This window comes from Babylonia areolata, chromosome 3 (assembly GCF_041734735.1).
Source record: "Babylonia areolata isolate BAREFJ2019XMU chromosome 3, ASM4173473v1, whole genome shotgun sequence".
In the NCBI taxonomy this organism is placed as follows: domain Eukaryota; kingdom Metazoa; phylum Mollusca; class Gastropoda; order Neogastropoda; family Buccinidae; genus Babylonia; species Babylonia areolata.
In genome coordinates this window covers 44,725,252-44,747,751 of record NC_134878.1, presented here as the reverse complement: position 1 = coordinate 44,747,751, position 22,500 = coordinate 44,725,252, and the positions used below count along the sequence as shown (strand labels likewise).

General features: G+C 41.3%; 2 protein-coding genes across 3 annotated transcripts in view; both read right to left on the bottom strand.

Moving 5' to 3' along the window:
• The window catches only part of LOC143280579 (uncharacterized), a 59,858-nt gene that overhangs the window by 32,706 nt on the left and 4,652 nt on the right, over window positions 1–22,500 (bottom strand). The window contains exon 1 of one of the 2 annotated variants that reach the window (XM_076585280.1): window positions 4,254–4,577. The exons of the other annotated variant lie outside the window; for it this stretch is intronic. The gene's annotated coding sequence lies outside the window, so the exon portion shown is untranslated. Of the gene's footprint in view, window positions 1–4,253; window positions 4,578–22,500 lie in introns of those variants that run through there. 2 annotated transcript variants of the gene reach the window in all.
• LOC143280578 (solute carrier family 23 member 1-like) overlaps window positions 17,119–22,500 on the bottom strand; it is a 29,983-nt gene continuing 24,601 nt past the window's right edge. Inside the window, exons 12-13 of the mRNA XM_076585279.1 lie at window positions 21,550–21,645; window positions 17,119–17,921 (exon numbers count right to left, since the gene is read on the bottom strand). Coding sequence (XP_076441394.1) covers window positions 17,731–17,921; window positions 21,550–21,645 — 287 coding nt within the window. The 3' untranslated portion in view covers window positions 17,119–17,730. The remainder of the gene's footprint in view (window positions 17,922–21,549; window positions 21,646–22,500) is intronic.

The window sequence follows — 22,500 nt, the reverse complement described above, 5'->3', positions numbered from 1 at the left end:
AAAGTAGTTGCAGAGAAAATGTCAATGTTAAAGTTTACCACGGACACACAGACACACACACACACACACACACACACACACACAGACAACCGAACACCCGGTTAAAACATAGACTCACTTTGTTTACACAAAGATGTAGATGAACAAAACGTTGGCCAGGTTTGGTGTCTGCTTACAGTTTTTGGTGTCAGAAGAGGACAAAACTCACAGTTGTCTGGTGTTGAGATGGAATTGTGTCAGTCCAGTGCTGTTGACCCTTTTCCCCATAAGCCTAACACTTAGAAAATGAAATTTAAAAAATGAAAGGATTTAGCTTGGTAGTGAATGGGTCATCATGAGAAAGACACAATAAAATCTATGTTTGGATGTGTTGTTAATCGTCGCCCCACATTTTTTGCGTGTGTTAAGTGTCATACCAATTTCAGTGCTCTGTGTAGATCTACACAAGTTGGTAAACATTTAAATCTAAGGGGGAAATTTAACAGGGAAGAATAAAGAATAGCTAGAACACAGGTATTCATAAAGAGGCCAGAATAGGAAAGAAGCTGGAATTTAAACCATTGAATAAGTAAGTTAATGAATATAGGGTTCGAATAAAGAACTGACATTTGGAGAGGATAAGGAGAATATATTTGGACTGGTTTGGTTTAGTTATTGATTTGGTAATTGTTGGAAGAATGGAAGTACGTTGACTACGAGGGTTGGGCAATGTAGAGTTTTCAAGCACATGTAGAACTAAATAGGTGTAGATATATTTATTTGAAGGGCCATATAGTTCAATCGGTAAGGAGACCATTGTTTATGAGCTGATTAGATCTGAGGGCTACAGGCGTACAGATGTGGAGATCTGCCGCTATAGTCATCTAGTACCTTGGGTTAGCATTTTTTTCTGATTATACTTCTGGCTTCAACTGTACTTGCACCATGGTGTGCTGTATTAAAGAAGGTGTGGAGTGTTGTTAATTAATGAAGGTTTAATGAGGGTTCAGTGCTGTGAGTCATAAAATCTAACAATTTGGAAACTGGGGGGGTTTTAGTAGTTGTAGAACCTGGCAAAATGGAAGTTTCAAGCAGTTGTAGATCTAATTAGGGTAAGTTGTGTTTTTTTTAAAAGGCCATAGTTCAGTGGGTAAGGAGACAATTGTTTATGAGCCGATTAGATTTGAGGACTATAGGCGTAAAGATATGGAGATCTGTCGCTATAGTCATGTAGGACTTTGGGTCAATTTTTTTTCTGTGTTCTACTTCTCACTTGAATTCCACTTGCGCCAAGGTGTACCATAATAAAGAAAATGTGGAGCGGAGTTGTTTGATGAAGTTGAATGAGTTTAGTACCATAAGACATAATTTAGTAATTGGGAATACTTAGGGGCTTCTGGTGGTCGTGGTAGAAACGGTTCAAGACTTGAGATAAGGTCACTTATGCCTTGAAGGGCCATAGTTCAATGCGTTGAGAGACCATTGTTCTGAGCCACTATATTTGGGGTGAATGGTGTATAGATGGGGAATCTTGTCTGCATAGACATACAGGACCTGGGTGTGATTTTAGTTTTGAATATCTTATGTAACTCTACTCAGTGGTATGGTGTATGTATTTGCAGAGTGCATTTACTTAGTAATAATGTGTGTGCATTTAGAGTGACTGAATGATAATGTTGGTTAAGAGTTATCATGTGTAGAAGACATACTAGTAAATAAGGAAGCATGATGGCCTAAAAGGAAATTATTTTGATAAGTTTAAGTGAAATGCTCAGAGCTCAAAAGTTAATGAATCAAGCAGCAAAAGAAAGGTTAAGCTGCAAAAGTACAACACGAAGTCGAAGAGAACGGAAGATGTTACACTTTGCTGTCTGACTGAAGATTCATAAAACTGCTTCATTGACTTCCGAAAAGCCTTTGATACTGTCTAACATGATGGATTACTGTAAAAATTACAAAAAATAGGAATGAGACGGCATTGCTTCAATATCATAAAAGCTATGTGTGATGATGCTTCGATATATGCCGAACAAATAATGATCTTTCTCGAGAAATCCCTGTTAAAAGAGGAGTCCTACAAGGTAATGCACTCAGCCCTCACTTTTCAATATTATTTTATGAACTCTCTACAAGATCCAGACTCAAGTGGGGCCGAGTTGTGGTTTCCCTATGCCATAAAACAAAGAGACACAAACACTCTGTTTTCACTAGATGAGCTTTTAGAAAAATGCTTAACGACATTTCCTCATGAAAATATTCACATCCACATCATATGAGCATGAAAATTATCAGTCATATTGTTTCATTTTGGATACATTTTCTCATAAGAGAATTCGTATATAAACCATTGTTATAATGTTATGATTGAAGAGCAAAACTCTAAAAATAACAAGTGCCTTCACTTTGTTAAATCTGCTCTTGCCTCACTTAGATTTGGTCACATAGGGATGAACCATGGTATGCTGAATGTCAACAGATTAAGACTTGCACTCTTAAAAGAAACTTGAGTGCCAATACATATGCTTCTGGAGAAAGCAGAAAAACGAAACTGAATCTAAGTAAACATTCCACAGTAACGTTTTTAAAGAATACAGACATGACCTATATCTGATCTACTCAAGAAAAACAGCGTATAACCGCCATGTGCGGACTTCGCTTTAAGCGCAATGATCTCCACATAGAAAGAGGCGGATACACAGGTACAGAAAAGTATGCAAGAGTATGCAAAACCTGTGGTGTATTAGAAAATGAGTATCACACAGTATAGACAAACGTATGAGATGTGAACACTCACGAGAAGTTTTGTTAACAGATACAAAGTCTGAATTTACAAAGTTTGATGATACTGATACAGTCAGTTAATGGTGTAACAACGAACTTGTACAACCTAGACTAGCAAAATTCATACATGAATGTTTCAAAGAACACGTCACGTTCTAATTATAATACCATACATATTGTTCGTACGTTTTTTACCCTTGTTGTTCTGAAAAAAAACAACCCACATGCCTGTTTGATATTGGTGAGAGTGAGGCTGAGTTGTTCTGAAAAAAAAAACAACCCACATGCCTGTTTGATATTGGTGAGAGTGAGGCTGAGATGGACCTGATGGTGGTTTGACTGATCTCACTTGTCAGTGCCCTTGTGGTACAATGTGAAAAGACTAAAGCGTCACGCGCGCTAAAGCGGACGTGTACCCGCCCCAAGATACCCCACTACAGACGCCACAACATCACAAGCCCACGCAGAAATGAAATTATGTAATGCATTTAATGATTTAATGATTGTGTGTATATATCTATAGATGTGTGTGTATATATATATATATATATATATATATATATATATATATATATATATATATAATTATCAAGAGCATACACACAAAAAACAAACAAAAACAAAAACTAAACAAAAAAACAACAACAACAACAAAACCCTAAAACGGCAGCAGAACTACAGCTTTAGTCTTTTCACATGGAGCCCTCAGCGGATCCGTCGCCGGCACTGAGAGGCGGGTGGTCTGGAACCACCATGTTACAACTACAATTTCAACCAAACTAGCGGCAACCAGCGAGGAGCGCATCGAAAGATACATTGGCAACCCAAAACCATTGATGAATAATGATATTCAAGAGATATTAAATTTCTTACAAATATTAAGAAAAACATACGCTTATAGTTATTTTATCAATGGTTGCCCGCATCTTTCCGCAGGCCTCACCGCTTCGACACCGTAAAATAAAATAAACCAACAATTATCTCCCTTCCTTTCCAATGTTTCACAGGTCATAAATACAAATCATTTACCATATTCAGCAGTACTGTTTTTTGTTGATGTTGTTTTTGTTGTTTTTTTCCACAAGCATGAACTTACTACCAAAGTTAACTCATGGCGTCTAGCTGGACGCGCTCCTTAAACCTTAAAATATCCAATAAAATTATCGTTAACATGTGAAAATCAAGATATATTACCCCCCTTCTATTGAAAAAAAAACTACCACTTGGGCAGACAATGTCATAAAAATGTAGCTCCTCCCCAATTCTCAAATTTCAATATTATTCCTTGCATTTCCATTCGTATTTCATAAAGATAACATTTAAGCAAAACGTAACGACTCATCGCCACTTCACAGGTTCATTTCTTCCACAATAAATAACCATGACAAAAGAAAGGTCACAACAAACAGGAGACAGAAAATACAAACGTAACAATGAAACACGACGAAGAAAAACAATACATAAACAGGTCTGGAACACAAGCTCAGGACTACCTAGTGCGACGTGACGTTGCCCAACGACTGGAATGGAGGCACAACACCTCAGAGACGCGTGCCAGGCAGAACCCCAGACCACAATGCTGTCAACTGTGGAGAATCACTGACGGGACAAAGGACAAAAGCCACCCACTGGCCAACGCACAGTGTTCTGTAGACGAACGAACGGGTACTAACACAAAGAAACGAAGAACCGTTCCATCTGGCGGACATGAAGTCGTTTACAGAGGGAAGAACGAAATAGCAGCTGCTAAGCGCTGGTTCAATCACCGTCCTTCTGCAAGGACTGACTCCCTTCGCACCGCTCAGTCTGCTCACTCAGCTTCCTATATATTCTTTTTCGTTCAGTTGCACGAGACACTTATGAAAGTCGTGACCCTCCATCACGAAATGAGTCGCTTTGTCCCTGACCAACTTTGCGGCGATTTTAGGCGGGTGGGGGTCAGGTTGTCGATTTTCAGATTTTGGCTTCATAGTAAACTTTAGGCTTTCTTTTATCTCATATTGAAGTATCTAGGCATAATTGTGTCTTCTTCTTTTTTTTAAAGTGTGCTTAAAATACCTAACCCATCATTCTGATCGCCTGTGACTTCGCAAAATCGATCAACATTGACAAGCTTTTCCTCCCTAATCTCTTGGAATCGACCGGTCGAATCATACATCGTTTTAAAGGTCAAGTCCGTATCTTTCCATCTATGTTCTTCTCATTGGCTAAGTTTTAAACTACGAGCCAATAGTCGCTATCAAAATAAGGACACACTACGTAAACAATGCGTCACTACGAAGGAAAACCCCCTCTGTTATTGGCCGAGAGAGACCACGTGACGAAACCAGCAATTCAGCACACTAACTTTAATAAACATAGTCGCAGTGAACGGAAGCACGGATTTCAACAGACTTGGACATTTCCTGACTAGATACACTTGTGTTGCAAACATTTTGCCATTAAGAGAAGAAGACGACATTTGTGAGTTTCTAACCCAGTACTTCATTGATGGAACTGACCGTTCCAACTAGGCTGATGGTCATGAAATCGATCTCAGTGAATACGAAGGCGATGCTGATTTCGAAAGCAGACGACGCAGGATTGTCGTTCAGCTTTCAGCAACAATAATATCAATTTTGATGTAGATGACGAATCAACATTTGCACTAGATGCAGAAAAGTTGGAAGCCTTCGCCTGTAATTGCCGAAATCACATACGCCAGGTACCATCAGTGGTGTGACTGACATGGAAACGAGTGAAACTGACTTGCTGCACTGAAGTGAGAGAACTGTTTCTCACAGCTCACACAAGGAAATGCAAGCAAAGTGACTGGGGGACTGGATATAGCTCAAGTGTCTGAAGGTAAGCATTCAGATTTTACACACATTGACATTGACTCGCTGCAAAAGTACTATCAGTGACAAGTACCAAATGCACGGACATGAGCTATCAATAGTACAATCAACGCCGTACCTGGGAGTCACCTTGAAGAAAGATCTAGAGTGGGAGGAACACATCAACAACATTACAAAGAAAGCAAGCAAAGTCCTTGGATTCTTGAGACGAAATCAGAAAGTTGCCTCCAACGAGCTGAAAGAAAAAGCTTATCTAACCTTCGTAAGACCATTGTTAGAATACTCCAGCTCAGTTTGGGACCCACACAAGACAGGATGCATAAAGAAAGTAGAGAACATCCAAAGAAGAGCAGCTCGATTCGTCCTCAGCCACTACCACCGGCGTGCAAGTGTAACAGACATGCTTGAAAAGCTCAAGTGGCCGCCTCTCCAGAAACGACGTCAAGCAGCAAGGGTCACAATGTTGTACAAAATACACAACGACCTGATAAATATCATAAATGATATCAGTGTGCAGGTGCTTGACATGACACTATGCATAAAGTAATTTAATGCATTGCAGCATGTCATGCACATGCACACTGATATGCACACTGATACTCATAGTGATACAGCATTACTTAATTAATAATCACTATTTTATACTTTTATTATCAGTAAACTGCTTTATCTGATTACATTATGAAATAAATAAATAAATGTATAAGTGTGTTTTTTTTTTCTGATAAAATAGATGGAACTAGAAGTAAAGCATTTTGTAAAGTCCTGTGTAAAGAATGAAAGTTGTGATGTAGATGTACAAAACGGAAATTACTGTTTGATAATTAATCTAACATTATTAGCATTAATTAATGAATAAACATGAATTTGTACCTTTTTTGTGAGCAGTTTTGTTGTATGGATCTATTTTTGTTATTTTGTTGTGCTTGTTGCATGGATTATAGTAATATCACAAGCACAGTAAGTCAGTGAGCACATTGAATCATAACAATTACATAATTCGGCATCATGATTTAGCATTTTTTCCCCTTTAATCTGGCATAAATTTTAGTACACATACTATACAATGCAAATGTTTCATAGCAATTGGACCACAAACAACACCACAACAAAACTAATTTTAAAACTGGTATGTTTCTAGTCATGTTGAGCTGATTAAAAAGTAAGTATACTTTCCCCTCAGTCACAAATCTTTCACACACAAAAAAAAGAAGAAAATTCTTATTTGAATAAAATCAAGTGCACTCAGTATTTTTCTTTCAAACTTTGTGCACTTGTGGATATTGCCACTAAGTATGTGTGTGCCAAATTTCATGAACACATCTTGCTTAGAAATATGTGGTTGCTATGAACATGTTCCAAAACTTTTCAGCCTTGATTTCTCAGTTCCTTACTTTCGCGACTTTAGAACTTCAAATCACAATAACTTTTCACAGAATCATCCAAACTTTTTTTTTTTTTTTTTTTTTTTTTGCTGTAAAACTCATTTATTGCAGATTTATGATATACCAATAACTAAAAATCGACCTCTGGTGCAAAGCGACTCATTCCGTGGTGGAGGGTCACTATTTTTCTTTTTAACATAGAACGCCCAGCCACAAAGGGGAACATGCATAACGAAAAACATAGTGGACACACATAAGCAACACACCCACCTCTAAAAATAATCTAGCCACCGCCAACTTCACTTGCCATGAATGAAGAGAGTGGGAATGTGTGGCGTGTGTTGGTGTGGGTAGGGTTGTGTATGCAAGCATAATAAAGCCGAGTGACGCTGAATGTTTTTTTCTCTTTTTTTCTTACTTTTCTCTTTAACGTCACACATCCTGGTGATAATTACACGTTTCATTTTTTTTTAAATTATTTTTTTTTTATTTTTTTTTTTTTTTTTATGTATTCTGATACAGACGGATGGTCGGATTGTGTCATACGATCTTTATTTGCCTTGCGTACGGCATTGATAAGTACTGAATAACCAGTGTGTGTGTGTGTGTGTGTGTGTGTGTGTGTGTGTGTGGGAGGAGGAATTTTGTTTAATGTCCCGTCACACATATCGGTGACTGAAGACATTTTGTTAAAGTATTTATGAATACATCTGAGTAATATCGGTTAGAAGGGGTGGGAGATGTGGATGAATGGAGGGTTGGGGGAAACTGTGCAAATGAGGGTAAAATGTGGGTGAAATGTCACACACACACACACACACACACACACACACGCACGCACGCACACACACACACACACACACACACACACACACACACACAACCCATCTAAATACAATTACAGGAAATTACTTAAAGGACTTCGTAAAAGAGAAGTCGTTAAACTGACAAGCAAAACAACTGATAATGAATGCAAAAAGTCAAAAACATCAACGTTCTCAGTCACTTGTGAAAACACACTTTCGTGTACAAAAGGCTTCATCAAGCTGCAGTCAAAAATTATATGCTCAATTGTCAGGTTACTGAAGCATATACACTTGACATTAGAACAATACTTGGTCCGTAATGAATTTGATACTAGTCTGAGAGCTAAAGTCAGAACTGATCTGCGAATCGGACCAAAGTCTGAGAGAGTCAACTGATGAGGTTTTAGACTTGAATTCAAGCACCTACAAAAGTCTCTTTCTAGTATATTGCTTATTTCCTTGTATGACAATGGGCAATATACTTTTATACTATCTATATGATTTTTTGCTCCCCTTTTTGCTGCCCTGTCTGCTTGGTCGTTATAAAGGAATCCAGTGTGGGATGGTATCCAACAAAAATCAACATTTGTACCCTTCACAAATAGGGAGTGCAATAAATACCTAACTTCAAACAATAAATCTTCTCTTTGATTATTCTCAAAAAGGAGCAAACTTTTTAAAACAGATTGAGAATCAACACAAAATAGGATATTACTTACTATGATTGGTATATCAACAAGATGATTTAAAGCCATAAGGATGGCCACCAATTCAGCTGTAAAAATTGAATGTCCCTTACCTAAATAATATGATTTTTCTGTTTTTAGGTCAGGAATGACAAAAGCAGATCCTGCACTGCTATCATCCAGGACCGAGCCATCAGTGTAAACTTTTAAATAATAATCAAAATTTTCTTCTAATTCAATTCTGACAGATGTTGCTATGATATGTGGAGATTCTCCTTCTGTTGTATCAGAAGCACATATGTTGACGTTTGCTTTTGTTAACTCCCAGGGAGGGACAGGTGGCACCAGAACACGAGGTGCAATATCATACAAATCAATGTCTGAAGAATTTAAAATATCTGACACATATGTGCGAATGGTTTGTAGATTTGAATTATTTCGTGCATTTTTTTGGAAAATCAATATCAGACCTAATATTTAATTCCTTAAAATCATCCACTGCTGTACATCTCACAATGTATTTAGCAGAACTTAATTTTTTGATTTCATCTGGTTGTAGAATACCCGCAAGCTTATAGGCTTCTGAGGTCTTAGTATGCACAGGTACCCCTAAAGCCAGTTTCACAGCTTTTACTGTCAATTATTCGCAGCTTCTTTAGAAACTTCGGCAGAGCAGAAAAGAAAATTTCTTGACCCAGTAGGTCAATCTTGATCTTACGAGAGATGTCGCTAAATGTAAAAGAATTTTGGAGTCTTGACCCCAAGGAGAGTGACTTACAATTTTTAAGAAATTTAAACTTTCAACTGCTTTAGTCACCATTGAATCAATATGTTTCTTCCAGTTTAGTTTTGAAGTAAATAGGATCCCAAGAAATTTTATTTCCGACTTGAAAAATATTTCACGTCCTCCCCAAAAAAATCGTGGTAGTTTGCTGGGATTATAACCATTATTAAAGAGGATCAAATGTGTTTTTTTCTACAGAAAACTCAAAACCATTAGATTGCATATAGCTACTCAGTCTATCGAGTTCACCCTGAAAATGTTTCTGTACATAATTGATGTAATGTAGGCCTGTCCTTTTCCTCAAGGATGTCTGAATCCATATAGCAATATCATCAGCATATTGAGCCAGCTTGGTAGATGATGATGATGATGATGATGATGATGATGATGATGATGATGTGTGTGTGTGTGTGTGTGTGTGTGTGTGTGTGTGTGTGTGTGTGTGTGTGTGTGTGTGTGTGTGTGTGTGTGTTTGTGTTTACTATTGCTCCAAACGAAACGTTGCAGCTGCCTTGTCAACAACCAAGGTATCCTCAATGACAAAAGTATGACTGCGAACGTCGGTGTTAACTTTCATACTAGTATCTGTGGTTTATGTTTTCATTCATTCTCCTTTTCCTTTTTTTTCTTCTTTTTTTTAACTCTTGTCTTAGCAACCTATTCATTTCTCTGAGTATCGTCGTTATTTTTGTTTCACATAGTATCTCCCAGTCCCTAGCCAAAAGGATAGTATCGTCAATGGCAGTGAATCAATGTCCGTGTCCGTGTCCGTGTCCGTGTCTATGCCCGTGCCCGTCCCCCTCCCTCTCTGTCTCTGTCTCAAACACAGTGTGTGTTGGGGACGGGGTGGGGGGTGTGGGGGGTGCGGGGGAAGTAAGAGAAAGAGAGGAATGGAAAGTGTGAGCGCGTTGTATGATCTTTCTTCAATTTAACGCCTTTTCACTTTGAGTGATATTGGATGTGTCATGTGTGTGTGCGTGTTGGAGTGTGGGAGGTGGGGTTGGGATGGAGTTTCAAGGGGGATATACAGAGAAAGGATAAACTATAACAATGGAATTAGCAATTCATAAACATCTGTGAAACAGCAATTATCAACATGAACAAAAACAAAAGTAAAATCAAGTATCGGTATGTCTCAGCACAGAAACAGTCCTATTGGACTATGTAACGGGGATTCAGTTTCAGTTTCAGTTTCACTTTCTCAAGGAGGCGTCACTGCGTTCGGACAAATCCATACACGCTACACCACATCTGTTGAGCAGATGCCTGACCAGCAGCATAACCCAACGCGCTTAGTCAGGCCTTGAGTGCATGCTTACATATTTGTGTACCTATGAAAGTGGATTTCATTTTACGTAATTTCGCCAGAGGACAACACTCTCGTTGCCATGGGTTCTTTTTCAGTGCGCCAAGTGCGTGCTGCACACGGGACCTCGGTTTATCGTCTCATCCGAAAGACTAGACGCTCAGTTTGATTTTCCAGTCAAACTTGGGAGAAAGGGCGAGAGCGGGATTCGAACCCACACCCTCACGGACTCTCTGTATTGGCAGCTGAGCGTCTTAACCATTCAGCAATTTCGAATAATAGCAATTGATTGGACATTATCTCTTTATTGTTTGTTCTGAAAAAAATTGTAACCTTATATGTATTTGAAAGTAACCTGACAATTCTTTGTCTCTGAAACAATATAAGATTTTGTGTGATCTGTTTATCACAGACATAATAAACGTTTTTGCTAAACTTTGTCTTGAAAGCATTCAGTCTTATACGAGACACCAGAGATGACCAGTCTATAATAATACGATAGATAGTTCATCCTTTTTTGTTGTGCAATTTCAGTGGTGAACCCCTTTTTCTTTGGGTAAGAAATCCTGTCAACTGTGCTAGCTTGGCATCTGCTCCATATTGAAGACTCGAGCGGTCTGCAACATTCTGAAACTGATTGTTGTGCTGGAATTTCAAAAGTGTTCTCTTTTCTTTGTGCACCCATTTTTGCTGCTCTGTCGGCCATTTCATTTCCTTTGATGCCAGTATGAGACAGTACCCAGCAAAATTATGTGTTTATACCTTTGGCTGACAGAATGTGCAACAAATAATACATTTCAAGAATAAGATGTGACCGGGTTTCTTTTATATTAATTGATTCTAATACATGTAACACTGATTTTGAGTCAACCAGGAAAACCACTTTGAATATAGCTACTGGGAGATTTATCAGATATTCCAGCGCTAGCATTATAGCTACAGATTCAGCTGTAAATATTGATAGCTTACTTCCAAGATAAAATGATCTATCAATTTTAAGTGAAGGAATGACAAAAGCTGCACCCGTGTTTGTTTGTTTGTTTTTTCTTGTTGTTGTTTTCAGCACTGAGCCATATGTAAACACCTGAAGGTGGTTTTGATATTTTTAACATAAACGGGTTGTACCCATATACAAATCTCCACCCAATGTTAAGTTCTCATAAAGGGGGCGTGGGGGGTGGGGTGATTCTGGCCCAATGCCCGTTTTAACCCCCGCCCCTCTACGCCTCCAGTTCTTCTGTTGCCAAAATCAGAGAAGAGAAGCGACACAATCTTCAGTTCTCATAAGGAGGGGAGCGCGCGGGGAGGGGAGGGGGGGATTCTGGCCCTATGCCCGTTTTAACCCCCTTCCCCCCAGCGTTCTCAGACTATGAACAGAAAATAATTCCTGGCCTTGTTTCAAGACTGTTTAGTTGACATGTGGAGGGGCGGTGGGGAGGGAGGGAAGGGGAAGTGATTCTGGCCCTATGCCCGTTTTAACCCCCTTCCTCCCAGCGTTCTCAGACTATGAACAGAAAATAATTCCTGGCCTTGTTTCAAGAGAAGGGGCGGTGGGGAGGGAGGGAAGGGGGAGTGATTGTGGCCCAATGCCCGTTTTAACCCCCCGACCCGTCCCTCCCGCCCCCAGCCTTAACCTCCAGTTCTTCTGTTACCAAAATCTGTCAAGTTACATGAGGGGGGTGGGGGGCGATTCTGGCTTTATGTCCGTTTTGACCCCACCACCACCACCCAATGCTCCCTCTCATGCCACCCCCACCCCACCCCACCCCACCCCCCAAAAAAAAAGAAAAAAAAAGAAATTCTTTTACGGTGAGAGATGAGGACTGAACTGATTGATTGATTGATTGATGCAGATACTTTTATAGCGCCTATCCTCGGTCGGAGACCAAGCTCTAACTGCTTTACAAACACGGAGACATTTGCACAACAGGCTGCCTTCCTGGGTAGAGCCGACTGACGGCTGCCACTGGGCGTTCATCATTCGTTTCCTGTGTCATTCAATCAGATTTCAGGCACACACACATACACACTCCGACAAACCTGTAACATTTTACGCGTATGACCGTTTCGGGTTTTTTGTCGTTGTTTGTTTACCCCGCCACGTTGGCAGCCATGCTCCGTTTTCGGTGGTGTGCATGCTGGGTATGTTCTTGTTTCCAAAACCACCTACCACTGACATGGATTACAGAATCTTTAAAGTGCGTATTTCATCTTCTGCATGCCTGTACACACGAAGGGGGTTCAGGCACAAGCAGGTCTGCTCACATGTTGACCTGGGAGATCGGAAAAATCTCCACTCTTTACCCACCAGGCGTTTCTGTGACTATGGCCCAATGCCCATTTTATACCCCCCCCCCCCCCCCCCCCGGGCCCCCCCAACCTCCCCGACCCCTCCCCCGCGCCCCCTCCTTAGCCTCGAATTCTTCTGTTACCAAAAGCTGTCAGGTTGGAATTGACTGGACGGAGCGGACGTTTTCCGACCAGCTCTCCCGTCCACCAACTTTGCTCACTGCAGAGATGTTCTGAATTGAACTTTGCAGTTTTCACGGGAAAAAGTGCTGCGCCTTATGTGACTAGAGCTTTCCGTTCTGTCTTTCTTTTCTTTCGTTTTTTTATAATTATTTTTCTTTCCTTTTGAAAATATGCAGCGGTAGCAGTCAGCGCAATGAGCACCTCTGTGTCAAAATATTTCGGAAAGAGGAAAGACTGGCAGCAAGAAGACACAGGAAAGTTCTTCTTCACTGAGTGAGAGTCCGGAGACGAGAGAGACAAGGCAAAGCAAGAAGAAACAACATCAAGTGAGTGAAAATAGTACACAAGAAGATAACGACATGGCTCTTCATGTTAAATTTGAAAAAATCAACAAAAAGCTAGAAATGTTGATGGATACTCAGAAAGACGTAAAACAAATACGTGACGATATGGACAAACTGACAGCAAATCTAACTGAACAGATAGACTGGTTAAAAAGTGTTATCTTCGAACTTCAGACAGATAAGGACAAATTAAACACAGAAGTAAAAAAGATTAAAAGATGAAAACTTTAGCCTACGTGGTCAACTGGAACAGCAAAAGACTGAGATAAAGAACTATAGGGGGGGGGGGGGGGGCGCAGAATGACCTGGAACAACACGGTCTATGTGGAACGTGCGTGTTTTTTGGTGTCAAGGAAGAAACTCAGGGAAAAGGCGAAAGTGTTGAAGACTGTGTTAAAAAAATGTACAGAGATCTTCACCAACAAGGTGGGTGTTCCGGTGGCTGGAGAGGACATAGAAATGGCTCACCGCTCGGGTCGTCCTGGAACTGGCAAACCATGCCCCATCTTGGTGAGGTTCTACTCTCGGCAAAAAAAAAGCGTGCTAGAGAACCGGAGAAAGTTGAAACAGAGTGGGATATCGATTGGTGAGGACTTAACCAAACTGAATTATAACCTACTATTGAACGCACAAAAACGTTCTGCAACTCTTTCCGCATGGATATTAAATGGAAAAATATTAGTGAAATTAAAAAATGGCAAAACATTTAAAGTTGACATCAACATGAATCTGGAAGACACTTTCAAAAAAGAGATGATAGGAGGTGCTCATTAAAAACAAATTGGATAACGTAAGAAATCATATTAGAATTGTTTGCTGTGATTGTCTTTTCACTTTTTGATGACTTTCGTTCATCTTTTTTTTTCTTCTTCTTCTTTGTTTTTCTTTTTTTTTCTTTTTTTTCTTAATCAAAAAAGGGGGAAGAAAATCCTCTTGAGATTTTGATCTTCTGATCCAATTCGTCAGGATGTCCACGTAAGCCCCCTCGTGCTCAATGCCCAATCAACATTCAGTAAAATACCCTCTCGTATCCCCTTAACCTTTCTACACTTCCCATTTTCTTTAATCATAGCGTTATGAATTTAATACAATTTTTCTCTTTCTTTCGTGATTTGCGTTTTGCGTTTCTTTTTGTGTGGTTTTTTTTTTTGTTTTGTTTTTTTTTTGTTTTTTGCAAACTTATTGTCTGGAACAAAACAACGACGCATTTTTTAGGTTAATGTTGTTGTTTACACTGTGAGAGGAAAGAGTTAAAAATGAGATGGAAGGGGTGGGTGTGTCGGGATTCTATCTACATGTGTTCACATTTTGCCAGAAACATGCACTCCCTGTTATTTCCACAAATATCCCGGTTTAAGAGCGCACACACACACACACACGCACACAGGAATAATAGTGCTCATCCAAACACCCAAACCCTTGTGTTGAATGCTGATATAATCTTTTCTTCATGGTCAAAACAGATAACGGAGGTTGAAATTGGAGACCTACACAGAGCCCGTGTAGTAATGTCGGTGACTTTGAAATGTTTTTGATGTGTAATTGTGATTGATGTATAAAACAATGAAAATAAGTGAAGCGCTTCAATGCCTGCGATGTTACAGCTGTAGTCATATTGTATCGTGAAGCTGTGACATTGTCACAATTATATATGCACTGTTCAAAGTGGGATGGGTGTTGTTCATTGAAACCCCTCAATCCTGTTATTAATACCTCTTTATTTTCTTATTTATTTACTGTAAACAGTCTCATTACAGTTTCATTACCCATTGCACATTATTTTTCTTTTCCATGAAATATATTGGAAAGGTGACATTTTAAATGTCTGACAAACATTCGAGGGTAACAGATCACAGAGTGGAGTTATCAAAACATAAAAAAACACCTATTTTCTTTTTTGTGCCGGACAGATATAGAATATTAGACAACAGGGCTTATACTTAAGCTTTTTTTGAAATGTGAGAAGGGATTGTAATCACGATTTATTTCTAGTTCAACACACACACAAACACACACACACACGTGCGTGCGTGCGTGCACGCATGCACATGCACACACACACACACACACACACACACACACACACTGCACACACACAATTGTTTGCATCCAACCCTTCAAGAACGCGCGCATCTTAACAACACGTAGCAAGTGCAGTCATAGCAAGACTAAAATATGTGCTCCTCCCATACATAAAAATGATGGAAGGCAACGAGGAGGAGGAGGAATGACAACCACTTTTAAAAAAAATATATTTTCCTTTCATTTATTTACTTTTTTTATGCAGTGCATATGACTTTATTTGTGTTTTTTCTGTATAAAAACAATGTTGTGTTGTTGTTATCCTGCTTTATAGTTTAAATAATGTATAATAACAAGTAATATTGATAATTACAAATACAATTTTTGTATGTCCGCCTGTATGTATGTAATGTATGTATGCATTCATTAAATGTTAAACTTGAATAAAAATGTTTATTAAAAAAAGAAGAAAAAAAAGTGCTCCTCCGTTGCATCACTTGGTAAACTATTTGATGTCAATGATGCCAAGATTCAAACTTAAAGGACAAGTGGGGTGTCTTGGTGTTTCGATTTTTCTTTCTTTGATGTGTGTGTATTCTTTGATCGGGGAGGGATGCAGTGTGATTTGAAATGCAGAACGGACCTCCGGGCCGCTCATCCCTACAGGAAGTGGTTTCATTTGCTGTTTTTGAAATGCGTGATAAAAGTAATATGGTGGTGGTGATTTTTTGTTGTTGTTGTTTGTTTTTGTGTGTTTGGGGGGGGGGGGGTTTGTGTTTTTTTCCCCCAGATATTTGTTTGTGGGTAAATATTATTTTAAAGTGACATCTTGAAATCAACATATAACATTTTGATTTCTTTCAGTTTAGATTGTTAACATTGGGTGTTGTTTTGACTCACTTGTTTTCTGAGTGGAAAGATTCATTTCTTCACTCCTCGTCTGAGATATGTGATTAGCCTGCTGCCATCTTTACTGTCTAGCGTGCTAGTTTTTGTCTGGTGGGTGAAGTTGTGTCTGCGTTGCAATTATTATCATTATGAGTGGTCAGATTTGAGGACATGTCAACAGATAGAAATGTATGAAAATGTACACCCGCGTCTGCCATGTGCAGCACGGGGTAAACAGGGAACACGTGTTTTTTGTTGTTGTTTTTGGGGGGGTTCTTCACAGTTATGGGGCTTATGAACAGATCAATCTTTTTTTTTCTGTTCTGTTTTTGCTTTTTTGTTGTTCTTTTCTGCAGCACACACACACACACATACGCACGCACACACACATACGCACGCACTCACTCACCCATGCACATTCACTCATACACACTTTCCCACTCGTGCGCGCGCGCACACACACACACGCACGCACGTTTCCTCCCCCACCTCGTCCCCCCACCCCCTCCCCCCGCCCCCCGTGAGTTTTGCCTGAAGGTCAGTGTCAGAGGCACGTCAACAATTGGAAATGTGTGAACCTGTACATCCTAGGTCCGCCACGTGTGGCACGGGATGGGCAGTGAACATGAGTTTTGAGCCCAGCTGGATGGATTGCGGACAGATGGATGGAACCTGTTTCGGCTTCCTGCACACCCACACCCACATACATCCCCCCCCCCCCGCCACCCCCCCGCATTCCTTTTTTTTCTTTCAGTACTCCGTGTAATTGCTGCCATGTTTTGTTTTTGTTTTATATGTATGTGTACTTTCTGTGGAACATTTCAGGACTCAAATCAAATCACGAAAAAACATGCAATGTATGGCTGGGAAATAAGCGTAATTGTGACACAGTTTATTTATCAAATTTGAAAATGAATTGGAATCCACCACAGTTTAAAATCCAAGGACTCTGGTTTACTCTGGTTTGCGTAATATAACAGATTTGAATATAACTGATAAATTCAATGAAACAAAAACACTGTTTTACGTGTGGATGAAAAGACCAATTACACCTCTAGGAAGAGCAGCTGCTCTTAAGTCGATTATCTTGTCAAAATTAACTTACTTATGGATAATGCTTCCAAATCCACCAGATAACAGTATTCAAGAATTGCAAAAAATGTGTTTTAATTTTGTATGGGATAAGAAAAAGGACAAAGTTAAAAGATCAGTGGCAGTGCACAGTGCCACAAAACGGAGGTATAAATATTCCACATATTCTATCATTCAGAAAATCTTTAAAACTTACATGGTTGAAAAAATGCTACAATATGTCGTATCGTCCAAAATGGAAAACTATATTGTCAAAAGAATGTCCTGAAGTTGAAATGAATATGGCCCAATAGTTCTTACAATTGGAGGACGTATAATGAACCCCTTTTGGAAAAATGTGTTTCGCAGCTACACAGGTGGTGGAGGAGGAGGACAGAATGGCAGACGACCCAAAAGGGGAAACCGCCGCGTCAGAGCGTGGAGCAATGGTAGGACACCGTAGACTTCGCGTTCCAAGGCCTTGACCTGTGTGCGTTCACCCGTGTCATCCCCCGCCTCCTCCGCGACTGGCCTCATCATCCCTCGCATTTCTTTCGTTCCTGAGATTTGTCCACACACAGACACAGACACAGACACACACCGACACACTCACACACAAATAGCCGACAGACAGACAGACGGACGGACAGAGATACATATATAATTAAATAGACAGACAGATAGAGAGATAGATAGATAGATATAGATAGATATAGATAGATAAGCAGATAGATAGATCTGTGTAAGGGTAGAAACAATAGCCTGTCCTGAAGTAACTCCAAGTGAGGTTTCTCTGGACTGACATCAGTGCAGACAACAGACACACATGGAGAGAGATGGAGCGACAGAGAGACAGACACAGAGAGAGGGGGGGGGGCGACAGAGAGACAGACACAGAGAGAGAGAGGGGGGGGAGCGACAGAGAGACAGACACAGAGAGAGAGAGGGGGGGAGCGACAGAGAGACAGACACAGAGAGAGAGAGGGGGGGAGCGACAGAGAGACAGAGAGGGGGGGAGCGACAGAGAGACAGACACACACAGAGAGAGGGGGGGAGCGACAGAGAGACAGACACAGAGAGAGAGAGGGGGGAGCGACAGAGAGACAGACACAGAGAGAGAGAGAGGGGGGGAGCGACAGAGAGACAGAGAGGGGGGAGCGACAGAGAGACAGACACACACAGAGAGAGGGGGGGAGCGACAGAGAGACAGACACAGAGAGAGAGAGGGGGGAGCGACAGAGAGACAGACACAGAGAGAGAGAGAGGGGGGGAGCGACAGAGAGACAGAGAGGGGGGGAGCGACAGAGAGACAGACACACACACACACACACAGAGAGGGGGGGAGCGACAGAGAGACAGACACACAGAGAGAGAGGGGGGAGCGACAGAGAGACAGAGAGGGGGGAGCGACAGAGAGACAGACACACAGAGAGAGAGGGGGGAGCGACAGAGAGACAGACACAGAGAGACAGAGAGGGGGGAGCGACAGAGAGACAGAGAGGGGGGAGCGACAGAGAGACAGACACAGAGAGACAGAGAGGGGGGAGCGACAGAGAGACAGACACACACAGAGAGAGGGGGGGAGCGACAGAGAGACAGACACACAGAGAGAGAGGGGGGAGCGACAGAGAGCAAGAGGCAGATAGGGAGCGACAGAGAGACACAGAGAGAAGGGGGGGGGGGGGCGACAAAAAGAGAGACAGACAGACAGATAATAATAATACTGTTCTCAAATGCAAAAAGGGTCTTTCAGTTTTAAAAGCAATGGCAACCAAAGGTATTGAACAACGCCACCTCTTCCTGCTATACCAATCACTCGTCCTCAGTGTGATCGACTACGGACTTGGGCTAACAACACCATCTCAAAGCAACCTCCTAAAATTAGAAAGAGTTCAAAATGAAGCTATGAGGCTGATCCTTGGAACAACAAAAGACACGCCCACAGAAACCATACGATACCTGCTTGACCTTCCTTCAGTGCAGGCCAGAAACAAGTTAGAACAGGTCAAGACCTACTTCAAAGCATTAGAAAACCCTCAAAACCCACTGCATGACGCAGTCAAAGAACCAAAAGGCAGCCGTCTAGGACGAGGAAGATCATGGATGGGGCAAGCAGAAGACACAATCCAGCTAGTATGCCGACTACAAGACCTGAAAGAAACAAAAGAATGGGAGAAAACCACCGAAAACCTCAACAATCTATTCAACACAGCCATTTCACCCACTCCAGGAAGACATTGTCGGGAATGGCCAGAGGGCAAAACTGATGCGGAAGTGAAGCTACTCATAGAAGAAAACAGTAAAGAAGAGGACATCATCATATACACAGATGGCTCAGTCACCAAAGACCAATCCGGTTGGGGATTCACTGCGAAACAAAATGGAAAAACAATTAGGGAAGAGAATGCTGCCTACAAAGTCACAACCTCCAGCCTAACGATGGAAGTTGAAGCTGTGACACATGCCCTCCAGTGGCTATCGTCCATCCATACGCCCGGAAACCAACATGTCATGATTCTAACCGACTCAATGAACCTCATACAGAAAAAGAAAATTGAAAACGGAATGGGAAGCCCAGAGTGGCATAAGGCAATGCGCAACTTTCAGATTAAAAAACTCACATGGTCATACTGCCCGGGACATGCAGGTGTTAAGGGAAATGAACGAGCTGACAGACTTGCTGGTAACGCAACACCAACGAGCGGCCTACATCTAGGAAAATCGGAAATCCTCAGACAAGTCAAAGAATATCAAAAAGAACAGGTACAAGGCCATCACACCATCGATCGCCTCAAAGAAATAAAAGCAGAGAGAGGGAGCGGCCGTAAGTCTAACATGAAAGGTAGAGCACGATGCTTTGCAAATCAAACAAATATCGGCATCATTTCCAAACCAACATTGCGCAAATTTCTTCAAAACGGAACAGAGTCTCTGTGGGCTTTTCCAAATACAATAGACTGAGCAACACACTAGACGCCACGTTCTTGGCATCAGAGATCTTTTCCCATCCCTCTTGCGGCCAATCAGTGGCAATCTATGTGCGTGTGTGTATGTGTGTGTTTGTGTGTATGTGTGGGTCTGTGTTTTTGAGTGCGTTTGTTCATGCGCGAGGGTGTAAGTGTACACAAGTGTCAGGAGAGTTCTGTGCACGTGCGTATGTGTGTGTGTGTGTGTGTGTGTGTGAGAGAGAGAGAGAGAGAGAGGGGGGAGGTGGGGGTGCGGTGGGGGAGGGGGGGTAGAGGATGAGGTATGTGAGTGTATGCATGCCTACACTGTGGAAGCAACAGGATATTGGAACGTGCGGGTGTGTATATATATATCTTTGTATATATGTGTGGGGGGTTGGGGGTGGGGGATATGGGCGTATGTGTGTGTGCTTGTACAAGTAAGTGTTCATCTCTGTGTGTGTATGTGTGTGTGTGTGTGTGTGTGTGTGTGTGTGTGTGTGTGTGCCGTGGAAGCTGCTATACGTAGCCTAGAAATGAGTGTATGGAGGAGGGGGGTAGAGGAGGTGCAGGGTAATGTGGTGTGTGTGTGTGTTTGTGTGTTGGGGCTCATGTACGTTTATGTGTATTTGACTGTGTTTTCATATCTGTGAAACTGCATGTTTGGTGCATATCTGTTGTGCATGTGTGGATGTATGTGTGAATGTGTGTCTTCATGTTTTACATTTATTTGCTTATTTATCATCATTGTTGTCTTATTTATTTATTTATTATTATTATTATTACTACTACTACCTTTTTTATATTATAATTATTATTAATTAATTTACTTATTTATGTACGCTTATCTATTATTTATTCACCTTTTTTTTTCTTTTTTCTTTTCTCAAGGCCTGACTAAGCGCGTTGGGTTACGCTGCTGGTCAGGCATCTGCTTGGCAGATGTGGTGCAGCGTATATGGATTTGTCCGAACGCAGTAAAGCCTCCTTGAGCTACTGAAACTGAAACTGAAACTGGAACTTGTAGACTGTATGTCTAAGCAAAACGTCCGTCTTCGTGTGGTTTCGAATACGATCTGTTACGCAACAATACCCGGATACACCCTTCCAAAACAGACAGCAAGCGGCAAGCCTCGCTCGCTTGAAAAATTTTCAGTTCTGTGACACAAGTGACAAATGAATGGTTACTGGGTGTGGGGTTCTCTCTCTTTGTGTGTGTGTGGGGGGAGTAATCTGAACCGACCGGGTAGAAGGTTGTCCAAGACGAAGCCAATGGCGCCCCCGACAAACATGCCCGTGGACAGAAGGATCCTCAACACCTGGTCCACCACCTGGCTTCCTGCACGGACACACACACACACACACACACACACACACACACACACACACACAGAGATATACACATGTACACACACATACACACACACACATACATACACACACACAAACACATACACACGCACACACACACAGTTACCTGCCGTTGCGCCCACTGGCTGCACTCTGTTGGTCTCTGTGTTTTTGTGCCTGTTTCTGTGTTTATCCTGTTCTGATTTGGACTTTTTTTTTTTTTTTTTTTTTTGCCTGCTTCATCCATTCAGTCCCTTCAGCGCATGCAAAACTCTGCTGCCCGATTCGTCCTCAGAAAGAAAAGATCTGAGCACATCACCCCTCTTTTGCAACATCTCCACTGGCTCCCTGTCTCACACAGAATAAAGTATAAGATCACAAATCTGCCCCTTCCTATCTTTGTGGCTGCCTTCACCTCTACACTCCATCTAGCTCTCTACGATCGGCTTCGGATCCACTATGTTTACGCATACCCAGATTCAAACACTCCACCGCTGGACGCCGTTCTTTCTCTGTCTCTGGACCTTGCATTTGGAATGAACTTCCTCTTTCGCTTCGTCAGGTCTTCGCAATCAGCTCTTTCAAGTCTGGCCTTAAAACCAACCTCTTCACAAGATAGCTCCCTGCCCTGCCTCTTCCTTGTCTTCAGTTTCTTCTTCAGTTTTAAAGTTATGCATGCGTGTGAATGACTGGTGTGAAAGCGCTTAGATTTGTCTCTGCACAAGATTCAGCGCTATATAAATACTATCATTATTACACACACACACACACACACACACACACACACACCAACGCACGCACGCAAGCACACGCACACACACACACACACACACACACACACATA